The 16,176-nt window shown below is 41.7% G+C and overlaps 1 protein-coding gene across 9 annotated transcripts in view; it reads left to right on the plus strand.

The window, feature by feature from the left end:
- FRYL (FRY like transcription coactivator) overlaps positions 1 to 16,176 on the plus strand; it is a 253,065-nt gene that overhangs the window by 221,115 nt on the left and 15,774 nt on the right. For all 9 annotated transcript variants that reach the window (XM_043906825.1, XM_043906824.1, XM_043906827.1 and 6 more), the window contains 6 exons: positions 1,785 to 1,946; positions 2,061 to 2,135; positions 2,459 to 2,635; positions 6,063 to 6,266; positions 8,856 to 9,023; positions 15,038 to 15,288. In XM_043906825.1, coding sequence (XP_043762760.1) covers positions 1,785 to 1,946; positions 2,061 to 2,135; positions 2,459 to 2,635; positions 6,063 to 6,266; positions 8,856 to 9,023; positions 15,038 to 15,288 — 1,037 coding nt within the window. The remainder of the gene's footprint in view (positions 1 to 1,784; positions 1,947 to 2,060; positions 2,136 to 2,458; positions 2,636 to 6,062; positions 6,267 to 8,855; positions 9,024 to 15,037; positions 15,289 to 16,176) is intronic.

A 16,176-nucleotide genomic window follows, 5' to 3' on the forward strand; every position in this document is an offset into this window, starting at 1 on the left:
TAAATTTGCAGTTTAGTCTTGGTATTTGAGGGCTTCCCTGGTGGCTGAGATGGCGAAGAATCCACCTGCAGTGCAGGAGACCTGGGTTCAGCTGCTGGGTCGGAAGTTCCCCTGGAGAAGGGGAACGGCTACCCACTCCAGTATTCTTGCCCAGAGAATCCCCACAGACAGAGGAGCCTGGAGGGCTACAGTCTATGGGCAAAGAGTCAGACATGTCTGAGCGACTAAGCACAGCATAGCACTTGGTGTTGAATTTATCTGAAGCTTATTGATTTGTGTTTTTTTAAGATATAAAGTATGTATGTTGCTAGTGTTTTAGTTAATATCACTAAATATTATCACTAAATATAGTTAATATCACTAACTAAATATTTAGTTAATTTCTAACATGGAGTACACAGCATGGGAATATTATAGAGAATCTAGCTTTGCTATTCTTCTGATTCAGAAATTGATAGTGTAACAGTTATTTTGTTTGAAGAGTAATACAAATTCTCAGAACATTTGGTATATATCAGATACTTAATTTCAATTTGTTTTATCAAAAATTCCTAAGTACCTGCTATGTGTAGGCACTGAAGATATACTAGAGGAACAGCAATGAGTGAGGCTCAGTCTAGGGACCCCCATATAGCAATTGGAGACAGGTAAAGAAACAAATCAGGATCACTGAGTGAATGTCCAAGAGTGATTACCCAGCCGTGGGGGGGCATCAGCGTGGGCCTCCTTGGAAGCGTGGAGGCAGTGCTGAAAGTGCCTCGGGGTTTGCGTGGCGCCTATTCATGCAGAGGAGAGGGTATATGTCGACACAAAGGTCCATAAAGGCGCCGTGTCTTGGGAAACAAACTCAGCTTTGATGGAGTGCAAAGTTCAGGAGCAAGTCGTAGAAGTTGAAGTTGGGAACATAAGCAGAAACCAGATCATAAAGGGGCTTGTATGACATGCAGATGAGCTTAAAATTATATTCAAATGCAAACTTGAGACACTTCACAAAGCCAGGTAAGCACTGTTTCGGATTCATCATGGAATTTTACTGAAATAAATTTTGGAAATGTCATATATTAGATTTGCAATAAGACATTATATGATAGCTTTCACTTTGAAGTTGTTACTTATCTTGAATATTTGCAAAAGCACTTTTAGACACATACTTAACAATTACATAAAAAAACCCATAAAATATTGTGTGTGTTAGTCGCTCAGTTGTGTCCAACTCTTTGTGCCCCCGTGGGCTATTGCCTGCCGGGTTCCTCTGTCCATGGGATTTTCCAGCAAGAATACTGGAGTGGGTTGCCATTTCCTTCTCCAGGGGATCTTCCTGACCCAGGGATCGAACCCAGGTCTCCTGTACTGCAAGCAGACTCTATACCATCTGAGCTGCTAGGAAAGTCTGACCAAACTTAACCAACATTAAATCTGAGTGGTGAGATGACAGGTGATTTTGTAAAATCATTTTTGTATTTCTGAGCTTTCAGAGAGGACATACTTTATAATCATGGGGGGATAGATGTAAACAGTGGTTTTTAAAAATAGCAGATCTATTTTTAAAGTAGGAATAAGTTCTCCAACAGTCTCCTCAGAGTCTTGTTTCCAATAGATTGAAATCTTACTATTTAAAAAAAAATATCATCGTTAGTTTTGATTTTTGTGGTATCTGCCTTTGCTAAGTAATCTTTCTCCTTATGCTGTTTTTTTTTATTGTAAAAAATGTCATCACAGATACACTATTAACCCACTTACGTTGAACTGTGTGAGTCAAACACTGGCAATTTATTTCTTTGTAGACACCAATTATTGGAAATAAATACGGTGATCAGCACAGCGCGGCTGGAAGGAACGGGAAGCCCAAAGTGATCGCGGTGACGAGAAGCACTTCCTCCACTTCTTCCGGTTCTAACTCGAATGCCTTGGTGCCTGTCAGCTGGAAGAGGCCCCAGTTATCGCAGGTACATGAAAGTTCATAGAACAGAAGAATCAATTTTATGGTACGTGTGAGAACTTGAGAATCTGCCCTATTTTCATCAGTAATCTTAACATTTGCATTTTTTCTTTCTCTTTAGCGAAGAACAAGAGAAAAGCTAATGAACGTGCTTTCTCTGTGTGGTCCAGAGTCTGGCCTTCCAAAGAATCCATCAGTGAGTAATCATGAGAACCTGTGTAAGGGTTTTAAAAAATCTTAGAAGTGTTAGTCCATGAAGAAACAGAAATTATTGTGTCTCCTTATTTGCCTTTTCTTAACGGTGTTGACTAAGAATGAAAAAATTATCGCTTGCCTTTGTGACACTTGGCCACTGTGCTAATTCAGTGTTCTGCACCCAGTGAGACATTCACCCCGATTAAAGCTCTGAGCTCACTGACAGAAGAGGCCCTCAGTGGCTCTCGGGGCACTGGTGCCCCTTACTCAGGGTGACGGGGCTAATGGATGGCCTGTTTTGTTTTGTTTTTGGCCGGGCGTCAGGTTGTATTTTCTTCTAACGAGGATTTGGAAGTTGGTGACCAGCAAACGAGCCTCATTTCTGCAACAGAGGACATAATTCAAGAGGAAGAAGTAGCTGTGGAAGATAATAGCAGCGAACAACAGTTTGGCGTATTTAAGGATTTTGACTTTTTAGATGTTGAGTTGGAAGATGCAGAGGTAAGGATGTGGGCTTTCTTTTATAATATTTATAGAATAGCTGCAACTACACGAGAATGAAAGATTTAACCACAGGATTAAATAAGGATTTAATCTTCCCTTGTTCAGGGCAGTGTAATGTCAAAAGGTACAAATCTAAGTTGGGAACTAAAGATGACTAGTACAGTTAGTCAATAGCAGAATAAGTCTGAAACAAAAGGAACATCTAATTTTTTCCCATCTTTATCTTTCAAAATATAGAGTAAAAAATGGATTTTTTTCAAAAGTATTTTTTAAATTGAGGGCGTGCTTAGACTTAAGTGTTTGCATAAGCCACACAAATTAATGTGCAGCAGAAGAGTAAAAGTTTCACTTAAATCTATCAGACAACTTTGAAGAGGGTGGCCCTGAAACCAGATTGATGATTAAGGTGCCTTTGGCGCTCTCAGACATTTTCCTGTGACTGAGATTCTGCCTAGGACATTACCCACCACTTTGTTCTTCAGGGTGGAGCCAGCTCTCTCAAATGCCTCATTTCATTCAATACCAAGGACTTGCTCCTCAAAACTTATTCAGTTTAGAGAAAATTGATAGTTGTGTCAGCTTAGATGCTTCCTAAGTGGAAAGTCCAACTCAAAAGGTAGATTTACTTGCTCACAGAACTGGGCTAGCCTAGAGTTAGAGCTTATTTAGGCAAAGCTCAGTGGAGTTTCTCGCTGTTTCTTTGCCTTCTCTAAGCTCTGCCTTTCTCTGCAAGTTGGCTTCACCTCAGATGACCTTGGTTATATCCATACATGGCAGTATTCAGAGAAAGTAAGGGTGACTTCCAGAAAGGCTCTCAGGAAAGTGAAGAAGTTGACTCTCCTAAGGTTTTCAGCATACTTCTTGTCACACCTCATTGGCCCAAATTGAGACATTTGTCAATTTCTAAAAAAAAAAAATCAGTGAACAATAGGATTGCCCATCGCCCTGGTCGTGTCAGGCTGTTCAGGACCATTCCCATAGCTGACATCCGTCCCCTAAGCCACAGACTCCTAACTTTGAAAAGTTTACATCAAACAGATCACAGAAATGTTCATCCTAGAATTGTTATAAGTGTCTGTCTTCCAGAGCCCCAAATGCCTCACTGTCAAGGATCCTCACCGTGTCATGCTACACCTCTGTCCAAAGATGTTCAAGTCACTCGTATAACTCATACGCATTCATCAGCCCTCTCTGAAGGGATGTTTCCTTTGACTCAGATAGGTGAGGTGGAGGAGTGAACTGTAACGGCCTCCACCACGTCACATCGTTACTTGTTGATAGGAAACCAGTGTACGGAGGTCTTCCTGTATGCTTCAGCTACTCCCCCCGCCCCGCCGCCCCGAGGATGTGAGGATATGACCGTCGCCTCAGGGTCCAGCAGATGTCCTCACCCTGGCTGAGGGGTGGTACAGGCTCCTATGTCACTGTTCGCCATGTGAGTGTTCCCAGACGCAGCTGGACAGGTTCTCGGAGCCCAGGAGCATGTATTATTCAGTACCTTAAAGGGCAGTGGCTTTTAGCCTTTTTAAAAAAACTGTAGCCATTGCTAATACATCACATCACATCTAAGTATACACATATATAGAGACACACCTTTAAAGGACATGCATCCTTACTCTATGTGCACTGATATTTTCTATTCAATTTTTTTTTTTCAAAAAGAGCAGGTCACCACCCTCCAAAACTGCTATCACTCCCACAGTTTAAAAAACATAGAAAGTTGTAGGAAATAGGAAAAACCTACCCAATTAGGCAAGGACGTGTGATGGGTTCAAGAGACCCGCTGCCCTACCTCACAGGCATAAGCCAGTTCTAAAGTCTTTTGCAGTTATTTGCTTTTTTCAGTTCAGAATTTAGAAGCTCTAGAGGTAGGCTCTTGACATTTTTGTAATGGTCAGGTTCTTTCTTTTTATTTGCCTTTTTTTGTTTTAAAGCTCATTGTAATTGCTTTCAAGTTTATCTAGTACTCTGAAATGTTCCTGGTAATAAATATGGCTTTTGAATAGAACCCTAGAATGAATTAAAGATGCTTTTGTCTTTTATTCAAGTCACAGTAATTTGAGGTGGTATTAACTTAGGTCTCATAATTAGGCCAAATCAAATGATAAGAGATTTTCTAAAAACCTAGTCTTGCTTTGAACATGGTAACAGTAAATACTTTGCTACAAAATAAACTTAACTGCTAATGAAACTTCTAAAATATTCCCCAGCCTTGAAAGCCAACAGCGTGTATTCATTCATTCACTAAATGCATATTGAAGGCTGTTGCCACAGCCCTGGTTTTGTTATCACTTTTGCACATTTGACTTCCACTGTATGTTTCATTTGAAATGAGTATTCCTCTGCTTTATTTAAGAAAAAAAAGATCTGAAAACCTCTATCCTGGACAATCCCTGTTGATAAAGGAATACACATAAGTCATATTTTGTTAGCCAACTCACTGTAATTTGTCATTAGAGCTTAAGAAAGAGCATAAAAATTATATCCTTATCAAAGGAGGATTAGCTTGGAATAACAGAAACGTACCTTAGATAAATCCATAAGTGGGGCAAAGCAGAAACTTGCTTCTTTCCTATTGACCTTTTGAAGTTGACATAGGTTACATTTTGATAACTGTGATCTTGATTTTAAACACCTCTTTAGCAAAAAATTACCACTGGATTTAGCTAGAACCATGCGACAGCCTAAAATAATTGTTGAACCTGTATGTTGTGAACTGAATGTGGGGCATTTTAAGTCGGTTTTGCATTGTATCCAGTATTAAATCTATGTAAATTTTAAAGATTTCCTGAAGTTTGTGTTGCCAGAGTGTATCATAGAAATGTTGTTTTAAGTGTCTGTCTTTTTTTCCATGATATATTCTGCATAAAAAAAATAATGTGAATCACGTGTTGAGTTCCTGCACAAAGCTTCATCCAGAGCTTGAATCAGTCTTTGGGTCTGAGAAAACACCAGGCATTTCCCCGAGTGTAGTGTATATTTACACGTGTGTCTTCGTTCTTCTAATTCTGTGTGTTTTCCTTTTTGCTGTCCAGGAGCTGCAGGTAAGTTGCAGCCTGGTGTTCTGGGTTATTTATTTGTTGTCATCTGTGAGTGTATTTGTCTTTGTGGTCTCATTTGTGTGTGTATTAGCGTAGAAATGGCCTAGGTAGTCGATTTGGTTGGTCCCCACTAGATAGAAAGTCAAGAGAATCCTATTCAGTTAAAACAGGTCATCGACCACATACTGTGATCTCTTTAAATATTACAAATATAAATATTGAACGATGTTTTAAAAGTTTCAAAAAATTGAAGGGCTGATTGAATCTCTGCTTATGATGATACACTGAGTATTTTTCATCTGGGTGTATGTTCTAGTGTATTACCTTCCCTATATTTACAAGCTTGTGTTCGAGGTCTTAGAAATGGCGCCTTGCTTTTCCAGGGTGAAAGTATGGACAACTTCAACTGGGGAGTCCGCAGGCGCTCACTGGACAGCATTGACAAAGGGGACACACCATCCCTCCAGGAGTACCAGTGTTCCAGCAGCACCCCCAGCCTGAACCTGACAAACCAGGAGGATACAGACGAGTCCTCGGAAGAGGAAGCGGCGCTCACAGCAAGCCAGATACTCTCACGCACGCAGATGGTACACTTAGCTTTTTGTACAGAGACAGCTGGTCTCCTCTTTGTCTTCACTTCCCGCTTAGTAATTACCATTGCTCGATATTCTGATTTTCATTTCACTGTGGGTAAAATGCACATGCTAAAATGAAACCACAACGCTGTAGCAGCGATGGAGTGTTCCATTAGTCATGATGGAGTCAGACATGTGATCTGTGTACCCCTTGGGCTTTCCAGGTGGTGCAGTGGTAAAAGAATCCACCTGCCAATGCAGGAGATGCAGGAGACTCAGGCTTGACCCCTAGGTCAGGAAGATCCTGGAGGGGGGGCAGTGGCAGCCCACTCCAGTACTCTGGCCTGGAACACTCCATGGACAGAGGAGCCTGGTGGGCTGCAGACAGTGGGGTCACAGAGAGTCAGACACAACTGAGCACAGACAGCACCTCTTAGCTGATGAGACGCATTTTCTCTTGCGTCTCTCCTAGTCACAGTGAGCTGTGCTGGGCACTTCTGGAGGCCTCCGCCCTGAATGACACGTTTTGGTATCAGTGCAAACACCAGCACTGCTTCACTCTGCACCTGCTTTTCTTCCCTTGTCAGTGTGGAAAGAGACAGCACAGCATTGCTCCCTTCACAAGATCAAGTCAGTTATATGGAGGTTCTGACTTACATTCCAAGGGCGGGCATAGAGATTTAGAGGGAGAGAGAGAGGAGAAAAGGAAGGCTGTAAGCACGGTCTGTCTGTTCGGAATGCTGAGTGAGGGGAACGCTGAACTTGCAGTGGTGGTAGGCTGGAACTTGAAGATGGCAGAACAGGGAGAGCAAGGGTGTGGATTAGCCACCGTGGCCCATGTGATGAGGAACCAGCTGGTGAAGACCAGGCAGCAGCGCTCTTACATGAGTGCCTTCTTCACACCTCTTTAATGTGGCCCATTCGCATCACGCTCAGTCTGCTGGTAGAGTGCTGGGAGTGCTGTTGAATGGCCTGGGCTTTGGACAGCATGGACAGTTGTCGGTCTGTGGCAGGCTTCTTGTTAACCTCTCCTGTTCTGGCATCTCACCGTTACGCCAGTGTGCCTTTCCCTAACTCCCTGTCGCGTGTTAAGTGATAAGCTGCTGCTGACACAGTAGCCCTAGTTACCACTTGCTGAATGTTTGAGATACACCAGGCCCTGGTCACAGCGCTTTACGTGGGTTAGTCACTATACCTCTCCCCTCAACTCCACGAGGTAAGCACAGTGGTTGCAGCTCTGTAGACAAAGTGACTTGTCCCAGGACACACAGCCTGTAAGTGCATTTGAGCAGGGCAGTCTGGATGCCACCTAAGGCTCGCTCCTCCCCAGGACTGTGTGCGTTTAAAGGAGCGGTGAGTTGCTGACGGCGGTGACTCACTGAACGAGGCCCAGACCCTCCCGGAGCCAGACGATGCTCAGAGACTAGCATCGGGCCACCAACCCACTGTGTAACCGTGGTCATTACCTATCTATCCTCTCCCTTAAAACAGGACTCCTGGCAGCACCTGCCTCGGGAATTTCATGGGGAAGTCTGTATAGTAAGTGCTGAACAAAGGTTAGCTTCCCTGAGAGCCTTGGGGCAGAACTGTCTCTGTAAGGCCAACCCCAGTCAAGCGGTATTCACGCGTGCTAAGTCACTTCAGTCGTGTCCGACTCACATGGACTGTCGCCCGCCAGGCTCCTCTGTCCATTGGGTTCTCCAGGCAAGAATACTGGACTGGGTTGCCATGCCCTTCTCCAGGGGATCTTTCTGACCCAGGGATAGAACCTGCATCTCTTATGTCTCATGCACTGGCAGGCATGTTCCTTACTAGCCCCACCTGGGAAGCCCAGTTATAGTGGTAGTGAGATTGAAAAAGAATTTGAAGCTACTTCCTCCTCATAGGGGGAAAAAATTAGCTTCTGCTTTTACCTACTTGGAATCATGAGTTTTGATTTTTCTTATGTTAAATACTGACCCATGAAAAATGTATAGCCCTACTTCAAAGAAGAAAAATTGTAGTGTTTTCTTTGTTCTAATTGATTACTTCTAGTTTTCCGAGGACATAAACCCACGAATGCTGGCCTGCCATTTCAGCTTTATTGTCCTAACTCTTTTTGTCTTATTGAAGTTCTGTGATACTGATTTGTGCTTCAGTAAGTTAACGGCCAGTTCAGACTTAAGCTCCTGCCTCCAGTTAACACTGCTTCTTGAGAATCCACTGACTGCTTGGTGCCAAAGCCACAGGGAGGCAAAAAAAGCCCCTGCATTCGCGAATCCTTAGGCCAACTGAAAACACAAGAGATTACCGTAAAAATCAGAATTTTAGATGAAGATTAACAAAGTCACATAGAGCTCTTCCATTTTGGTGGTTTCTATTCAGCAAAATTTAATCTGTGTTAATGGAGACTTCATTTTTACTGATGAACTAGCTGCTTGCATTAATCGCACCAATTCTGATACAGACTGAAATGGGGGGGAAAGGTGGTCTTAGGAAGTCAAAGAAGCTCTTTATAACTATGGCCTCAGAATATCTTATGACACAGAAGGTTTCTTGTAGCCTTAGTGACCATCACCAACTCCTACATAAATTTCCTTATTTTACTGTCTCTCCTTTCAGTTAAATAACGATTCTGCTGCAGACGAAACCCTGCCGGACCATTCTGATTTACTTCTTCAGTCTCAAGATTCCACTGGCAGCCTCTCCACAGAAGAAGTGCTGCAAATCAGAGATGAGACCCCCAGTTTGGAAGCTTCTCTAGATAAGGCTAACAGCCAGCTGCCTGAGGTGGGGAGTCATGGGGGCTGGTGCATGGCCAATCTGGGCTCTTTTTAGCAATCTGTGATACCCCTTGCTTTTCTTTCAAAGGAGTTTTCATCTGATATGCTAATTATTTGATTTGTTTGCAGTATTTCTAACCTGTTGGTTAAGTGATTTAGTTCAAGTGAAATAGTCACATCTGATCACTGAAGACAAAAAAAAGTGATGGATTAAGGAAATGACCTACAGGTTAAAAATAACCCTAAGTTTTTAATGAGCATTTCCTGCTGCAGAACGTGATTAGGTTAATGTACCGGTGCTTCTCCGGGGATGGGGGCATCTTCTCGGGTGCTGAAGGACCGCTTTTGTTTTTTTCTTCTCCTTTTGCTTTGTATTTGGGTTTTGTTTTTTGTTTTTTGGTTTTTTTTTTGTGATTGGTGCTGTAATTGGGATGAAAACCTCAGGCCAGCTGTGTTAGCAATTGGTTAAGTGAAACCTTTTAGAAAGACTGTGGAAATGCCAGTGTTACGTTTTTTGGAAAGGCCTGTGAGAAGTAAGCCAGATTCCAAGCTAATGACCAAAAATAAGTGAGTATTCGTTTTCTTAGTTGCTTTTTTAAGACTATTGTAGATATCTCTTTTTAAAAAACTGTAATTGCTATAGCTCTTTCATATGTGCTGTTATGCCCTGGTATCAGGGAAATACTACACTTTTTTTCAGTGTTAACCAAATTAATATAATTATCAGAGCAAGACCAGTCTAATTATTAGATCTTATTGTCTGAGTAAGGAGAAATCTCATGTTCTTATTACGCCGACGGTGTATCATACGTCTTTACAGTAAGCAGATGTATTTTGAAATGAAGGCTTTTGGGGGGTAGCTTTTTTAAATGCTCATATTAGTATGGCTGAAGCTTAGTTAACTCAGCAAATATTCATGGAGATTTACTAGATGCTGGGTATTCTATTAGGTGCTGAAAAGATGAGTAAAGCATGACCTTGTCCTCAGCGTGTCCACTGGCTATTAAGGGAGACAGAAGGTTTAAAAAACAAGCACTGCAGGTCAGTATGAGAAACTCAGACAGACATGCTCAAGGCTTTGTGAAAACTCGGAGTGAGAACCAGTCAGCTGTGCATTAGGGGTTATGTGGCGAAGAATGGGCTCTGGCATTTGAGACACGGCAGGCAGAGGGACCTGGTATAGAACGACACGGCCGTGTGAAATGACATGGCATGTGCAGGCAGCAGCAGGAATTCACTCTGTAGAGAAGGGGAGCAGCAGCGGCAAGAGGGAAGATGGTGGATCTAAGACGTGCTGGGTTCCACTGAAGGCAGACTCTATTTGAAGTGATAGGAAGTCATGAGTGTTCATTCTTTCCAAAGATGCCAGTTATGTGCCAAGCCCTATCCCAGATGCCTGGGTGGGAATACCCAGGACACCCAAGCACTCGGTCATTTAAGCACATTTGTTTACTGTGCCCTGCCACGCGCTAGGCTCTGTCCTGGCCCTGGGTACACAGTGCCGTGTGGAACAGACAAAGGCTCCTGGTTTATGGAGCTTCTTTTGAGTAGGAGAGACATAGCAAACAGGTAAAAACATAAAATATCAATGATGTATCAGAAGTGATCTCTTTTCTACCCATATGAAGAAAATGTAACGAGAATATGGACTTGGTGAGGGAGAAACTTAGGCAGGGTAGCATATGGTGGAAAGAAGTGATGAGACGGAGCCAGTCCTTGTAAGTGTGGAGGAAGGGAGTTCGGGGCCCAGGAAGCAGGAGTGGAAAAGGCCCCCATGTGTCTGAAGAGCTGAAATGTCAGCCTGTAGGGCTGGCGTGCAGGGAGCCTGAGAGAGTGGAGTTGGGAGAGAAGGAGCTGGAGGGGGCCAGGTGCTCACAGGGTGATCTCAGAAGCCACAGAGCAGGTAGCCACCGGAGGACTTTAATCTGATTGTGTTTATTTTTTTCAATCTCGGCTTTTTTGTGGAAAAGTGGAAGTCTGTTCTCATACCTGTACCTCCTCCGTGAAGCTTGCAGTCTGTCATCAGGCAAGGGTACGGTTTGACCGGTGTTTTAGTAAAGTCTCTTACAGAGGTGTGGAGGGAGGACTGGAGAAGGCTGAGATGAAGAGACAAACCAGAAGCAGATTAGCAGCGGATAAGGGGCCTTAAGTGACAGTGTGTGGACAGGAAGGTGTTTATGAAGGGAGCGGACAGTGTTCAGAACTGCACCTGAAGTTCCTGTATTCCTTTGAGTATGGGAAGGCTGTCACATGAGCATTAGCTACTCACTGATCATCTGATCTGTTGTGTCCAGGATAGCTCATAGCATGTTACAAGTCAGCAGACATTCTCATTAGCAACAATGGAAAGTAGTAGACCAGAAATACCTTTTTAACAAAAGCGACATGGTTAATGGTCCTGTGTTTTAACTATATAAATAGTTAACAAACAGGAAAATCTTTTAGTTTTGGTTATTAAAATAGCTGTATTCATAGTAAGTGAGTAAGCTACCTCCTGGAAGTCATTCATATCGATTGGAAATGAATTGGAAATTCATATGTATTCCCATACATATTGGAAATTGCGTTATTTCAGACGAGTCATTCATTTATCCAACAGTATCTAATGGGCCTACTTCTGATACACTATCAAGTTCCCAAGGACACTTTTTTTAAATGAAGGAAAAACACTTTAATTTACTATGTTTTTTCCTTTTATAATAGTGTGTTTCCTTATCACTATAAACTTTGTAACACTGGCAGAGGAGAATAGGGATATTTTTTTGAAACATACTATTTAATTTTAAAATAATTCTATTGACGTAAAAATGCACCAGAAGAACAGTTCTCCACAAGAGAATGATTCAGGTTTGTGTCTGTTGGATATGTTGGCCTAGTTTGTTTTTCCTGGTGTGACAAATAGTGTCACATAACCCAAAATTGCCCCTTTAAAGAAAGTATAAAAGCACTAATAAATAAAACCATAACCCTATTATATAAAGTTATATATGAGTTATAGATAATATGCATATTGCTGTAAAGCAGTTTCTTAAGATGAGGAAAGCAGTTAATTTCACTGGATGAAATATTTTATGAACTAAAGAGAAAAATTCTTAGAAATGTTTATTTGAATTTCTGCCCTTGAATTGTGTTGATGTTAGGAAGCCATAATAGGCTAAAGCATTCTACCTCAAGACAGACAACAGAGCTCAGGTTGCCTGCCTGCAATGTGGGAGACCCAGGTTTGTTCCCCGGGTTGGGAGGATCCCCTGGAGAAAGGAATGGCAACCCACTCCAATATTCTTGCCTGGCTAATTCCTTCTAGAAGGGATTATATCCTTGTGTTTATCAGAGGAACCTCCACAGAGGGATTTCTTCCTGTATTTATAATAGTTTAGATACCAATTCATGCATGCCAGAAATTATTCCTTATACAAAATGAAACTTTGAAAATGTGTATTTGTGTGTGTGAGGGAGAGAGAGAAGGAGTCATTGTGCAATAAGGTAAGGTTCAAGAAAAGTTGATTCTCACCATTTACATATAACAGTGGAATTCATTCCATTAGCCAAAAAGTTCTCTCTTCATGAAATCCTAGGAGTTACTAGAAAATTTCAGCATACATTATAATTTTAGATGAAACATGTATTTTCAAATTATTATTCAAGAACAAATAACAATAAAACACAGGTATACACTAATGAAAAGTAATGGCATTAAACCAAGAAATTTGGTGGTGCATCATTTCAGTACGGTATGTTCAAACTGATGCCCAAGGAAAAATTAATACCAATAAAAATTCTAGGTGTAGCAGTGTCTTTGGCACATTACTCACAGTATCTTTCCAGGTAACTAATTCTTAGTCGTTTAATGGCCAAATCTTTAAGAAAAAAATTCAGATGGAAACCTTAAATAGAGTGTATTGAATATAAACTATTGCAGCAAATAAGGAATGATTTTACCATATTATTTTTAAGCACTAGCCTGTGAAGACGCAGTCTGTCCTGTCTCTGCGTGACTATCCCCAGGCCAGGTGTCTCCTTAGTGCACGTCGTGTTTCCGGCCACGTTTCTCAGCCTTTGGTATCTTCTAGGTCCTTTTCCCATCCATCTTAGCTTTGGCTGCCGTAACAAAAACACCATCACCTGGGGTGGGAGGGGCTTGTCAACAACAGAAATGCATTTCCTGCCGTTCTGGAGGCCAGAAACTCCAAGATCAAGGTGCCAGCCAACTGCTGTCTGGTGCAGGCTCTCTTCCTGGGAGCTCTTCTTGCTGCCTTCTGACATGGTGGAAGAGAACAGAATAGCTCTTTATCCTCTTCTTTTAAGGGCCTGATCTCATTCATGAGAGTTCTACCCTCATGACCTAATCACCTCCCAAGGGCCCCGCCTCTGATACCACCCCACTGGGGCTTAAGGTTTCCGCATATGAATTTTGAGGGGACAGAAACATTCGTTGCATTGTTGCTACCCCATCTTTGTCATACCTTACACTTACCATCCTCTAGTATAAGTTATTGTGGTTTGCATAATTAGCCCCATTAGTTTGCACACTAATTGTAGTTAGTTACTAATTTATCCCAGAGCCCTCAGCCCAGAATCCTTCATTTTATACATGAATTTACAGGTGAGTAAATTAAGACCCGGCCTTCCCCAGTGGCTCAATGGTAAAGAATCCACCTGTAATACAGGAGATGCAGAGAGATGGATTCAATCCCTGGGTCGGGAAGATCCCCTGGAGGAGGAAACGGCAACCCACTCCAGTAGCCTGGAGAATCCCATGGACAGAGGGGCCTAGAGGGCTACAGTCTATGGGGTCGAAAAAGAGTAGGACACGACTAGGCGACTAAACAACAGAACTAAGGCCCAGGCTGGTTTAAGGTCAGGGGCGCTGGATTTCACTTACTTTTCATAATTTGGAAGGGAAAATTCTACTTTTATCTGTGACAAAGAGGTGAGAAACTGCTGTTAAACTCATTAGTAACCTTAGGTCTAAGTCCTGAAAGAAACTGAGAGACCGTTAGTGCTTATTTTCAAAAGCTGATTGAACAAATATCCATGTGAATTAAAACTGGTGCTGAAATGTCATGATCTACACCCTGGAAGTATTTTTCTTTTTCAGTAGTAGTAGCTCGTTTATTCAGCCAACACCTGTTGAACTTTTACTCCACGCCAGGCACATGTATCAATATTATTTCAGTAACGTCACAATGGATAGGGAAAAAAATGCCAGTAAGTATACTTTATAACACACTTTTCATTATCATTTCCCTCATTGATAAGTGAGTTTATAGTTCATTTAATTCTCAAGAGTACAACAGTCTAAAATTTTCTAGCATTTTTGAACTCTTTTAACTCAGTGGTGAAGACCTCTCAAGTACTCAAATCTAAATAAATTATTATAACCTTATTACCTGGAAGCAGATCATACATCCTGGCATTCAGCTCAGTTACACCAGTTAGGCTGCCCGCATTGTTTCTGCTCAACAGCATCCTGACTGGTCAGGACCTGTTCCTGATTCCCAGGTAGCCCCGCAGAACCAACGGGTTAACCATTTTGAACTACCTCCCCTTCTTATATCTAGAATTCACTGGAGATTAACTTCTAGCATAATGAAAGAAATGACATTTCCAAAAAAAAAGAAATGACATTTCCATAAGAGAGAATTTATAGTAGTAATAATTTAAAGTAGTAGCTCTACTTATGGAGAATTAGAATATGCAGGAGAGAAGATATTTCCCCAAAGGATATATTTCTAAGTAAACAGCTGAGTCCTATCGAAAAAAGATCTCCTTGATGTTTCTGTGTGGCAGTCAGTGATAGTTTAATTTCAAAGTGTTTTAAACTAGAAACTATTTTAGAAAATAAAAAAAGAACAATTTTATGTGATCAGAGTCCAAAAACTCCAAAAATCAAACTGTGTAAATGAAGACTGCCTAATAAAATAAATGTAGACTGGTGGCAACAGTCATTTATTCTGTATTGGTAAAATTTGCTTTTCAATGTTTTAAAAGTCCGTAAAAAAAAATACAATTGTTTTTCAGGATACAAGTTCAGTATTAAAGGAGGAACAGGTTCTCACCACCTTTGAAGATGACGGATCGTATATTATTCAAGAACAGCAGGACTCTCTCGTGTGTCAAGGGATTCTTGATTTAGAGGAGACGGACCTGCCGGAGCCTGCAGGTCCTGAGAGCTACCCCGGGTCAGTCTGTGAAGAGGACGTCACCTTAGCTCTGAAGGAACTAGATGAGCGGTGTGAAGAGGAGGAGGCAGACTTCTCCGGGCTGTCTAGGTGAGGGCACAGCGCCACAGATACGGTGACGAGGCGATGCTTCCACCCTGCCCCCTCCCAAACATGGCCCTCTGTTCCGGTGACCTGACTTTCATTTCTGTGTACATTTTAAAGGTAAAATGAGTTCCTGCCATGGTTTTACTCTCTGTTTCTGCCGTTCACTTGAAGAAAAAACAAGGAGGCCATTTTCAGAGCACAGTGAGGGGCAGTCTACATTTAGAAGTACACCAAATACCTATTTGGGCAGAATGCCAAGTGGCCAAGTGCTGAAGTCCATATTGGGCCATGGGTGGAGCCAAGTATCAAAATTATAGAAGGAACTTCTGTGATACCAAAACAAATCTGAAGTATATTCCAAAAATTATAGTCTTATTACCAATAGTTATAAAGTTTGACTTATATAACGGGCAGAAGTATCATTTCTTAGCACTGTCAAATGTTAGAGTGCTCTTTTTAAATGTTTATGCATCAAACATTTAAAAGTTCTATGAAGTATGAAGAAATCTCACACAGGACTTTTTTCTACTCATGGGCTGACGGAATTGTGAAAGTTGCTCAGTCATGTCCAACTCTTTGTGACCATATGGATTATAAAGTCCATGGAATTCTCCAGGCCAGAATACTGAAGTGAGTAGCCTTTCCCTTTTCTAGGGAATCTTCCCAACCCAGGGAGCAAACCCAGGTCTCCCACATTACAGGCGGATTCTTTACCAGACAGAACTGAATGATCAATTATTACATAAAGTTCTTAAAGGAAATTTTGGTGGCTTATGTCACTTATGTTAGTTATGCCACTTAAACACCAAATACTCCTTCACTGATGAGAATTATAATGTAATCTGTATCTACTGTTCTGTTTTTATTTTTTAATTTTATAAATATTTGTGG

The sequence above is a fragment of the Cervus elaphus genome, chromosome 6 (assembly GCF_910594005.1).
Source record: "Cervus elaphus chromosome 6, mCerEla1.1, whole genome shotgun sequence".
In the NCBI taxonomy this organism is placed as follows: domain Eukaryota; kingdom Metazoa; phylum Chordata; class Mammalia; order Artiodactyla; family Cervidae; genus Cervus; species Cervus elaphus.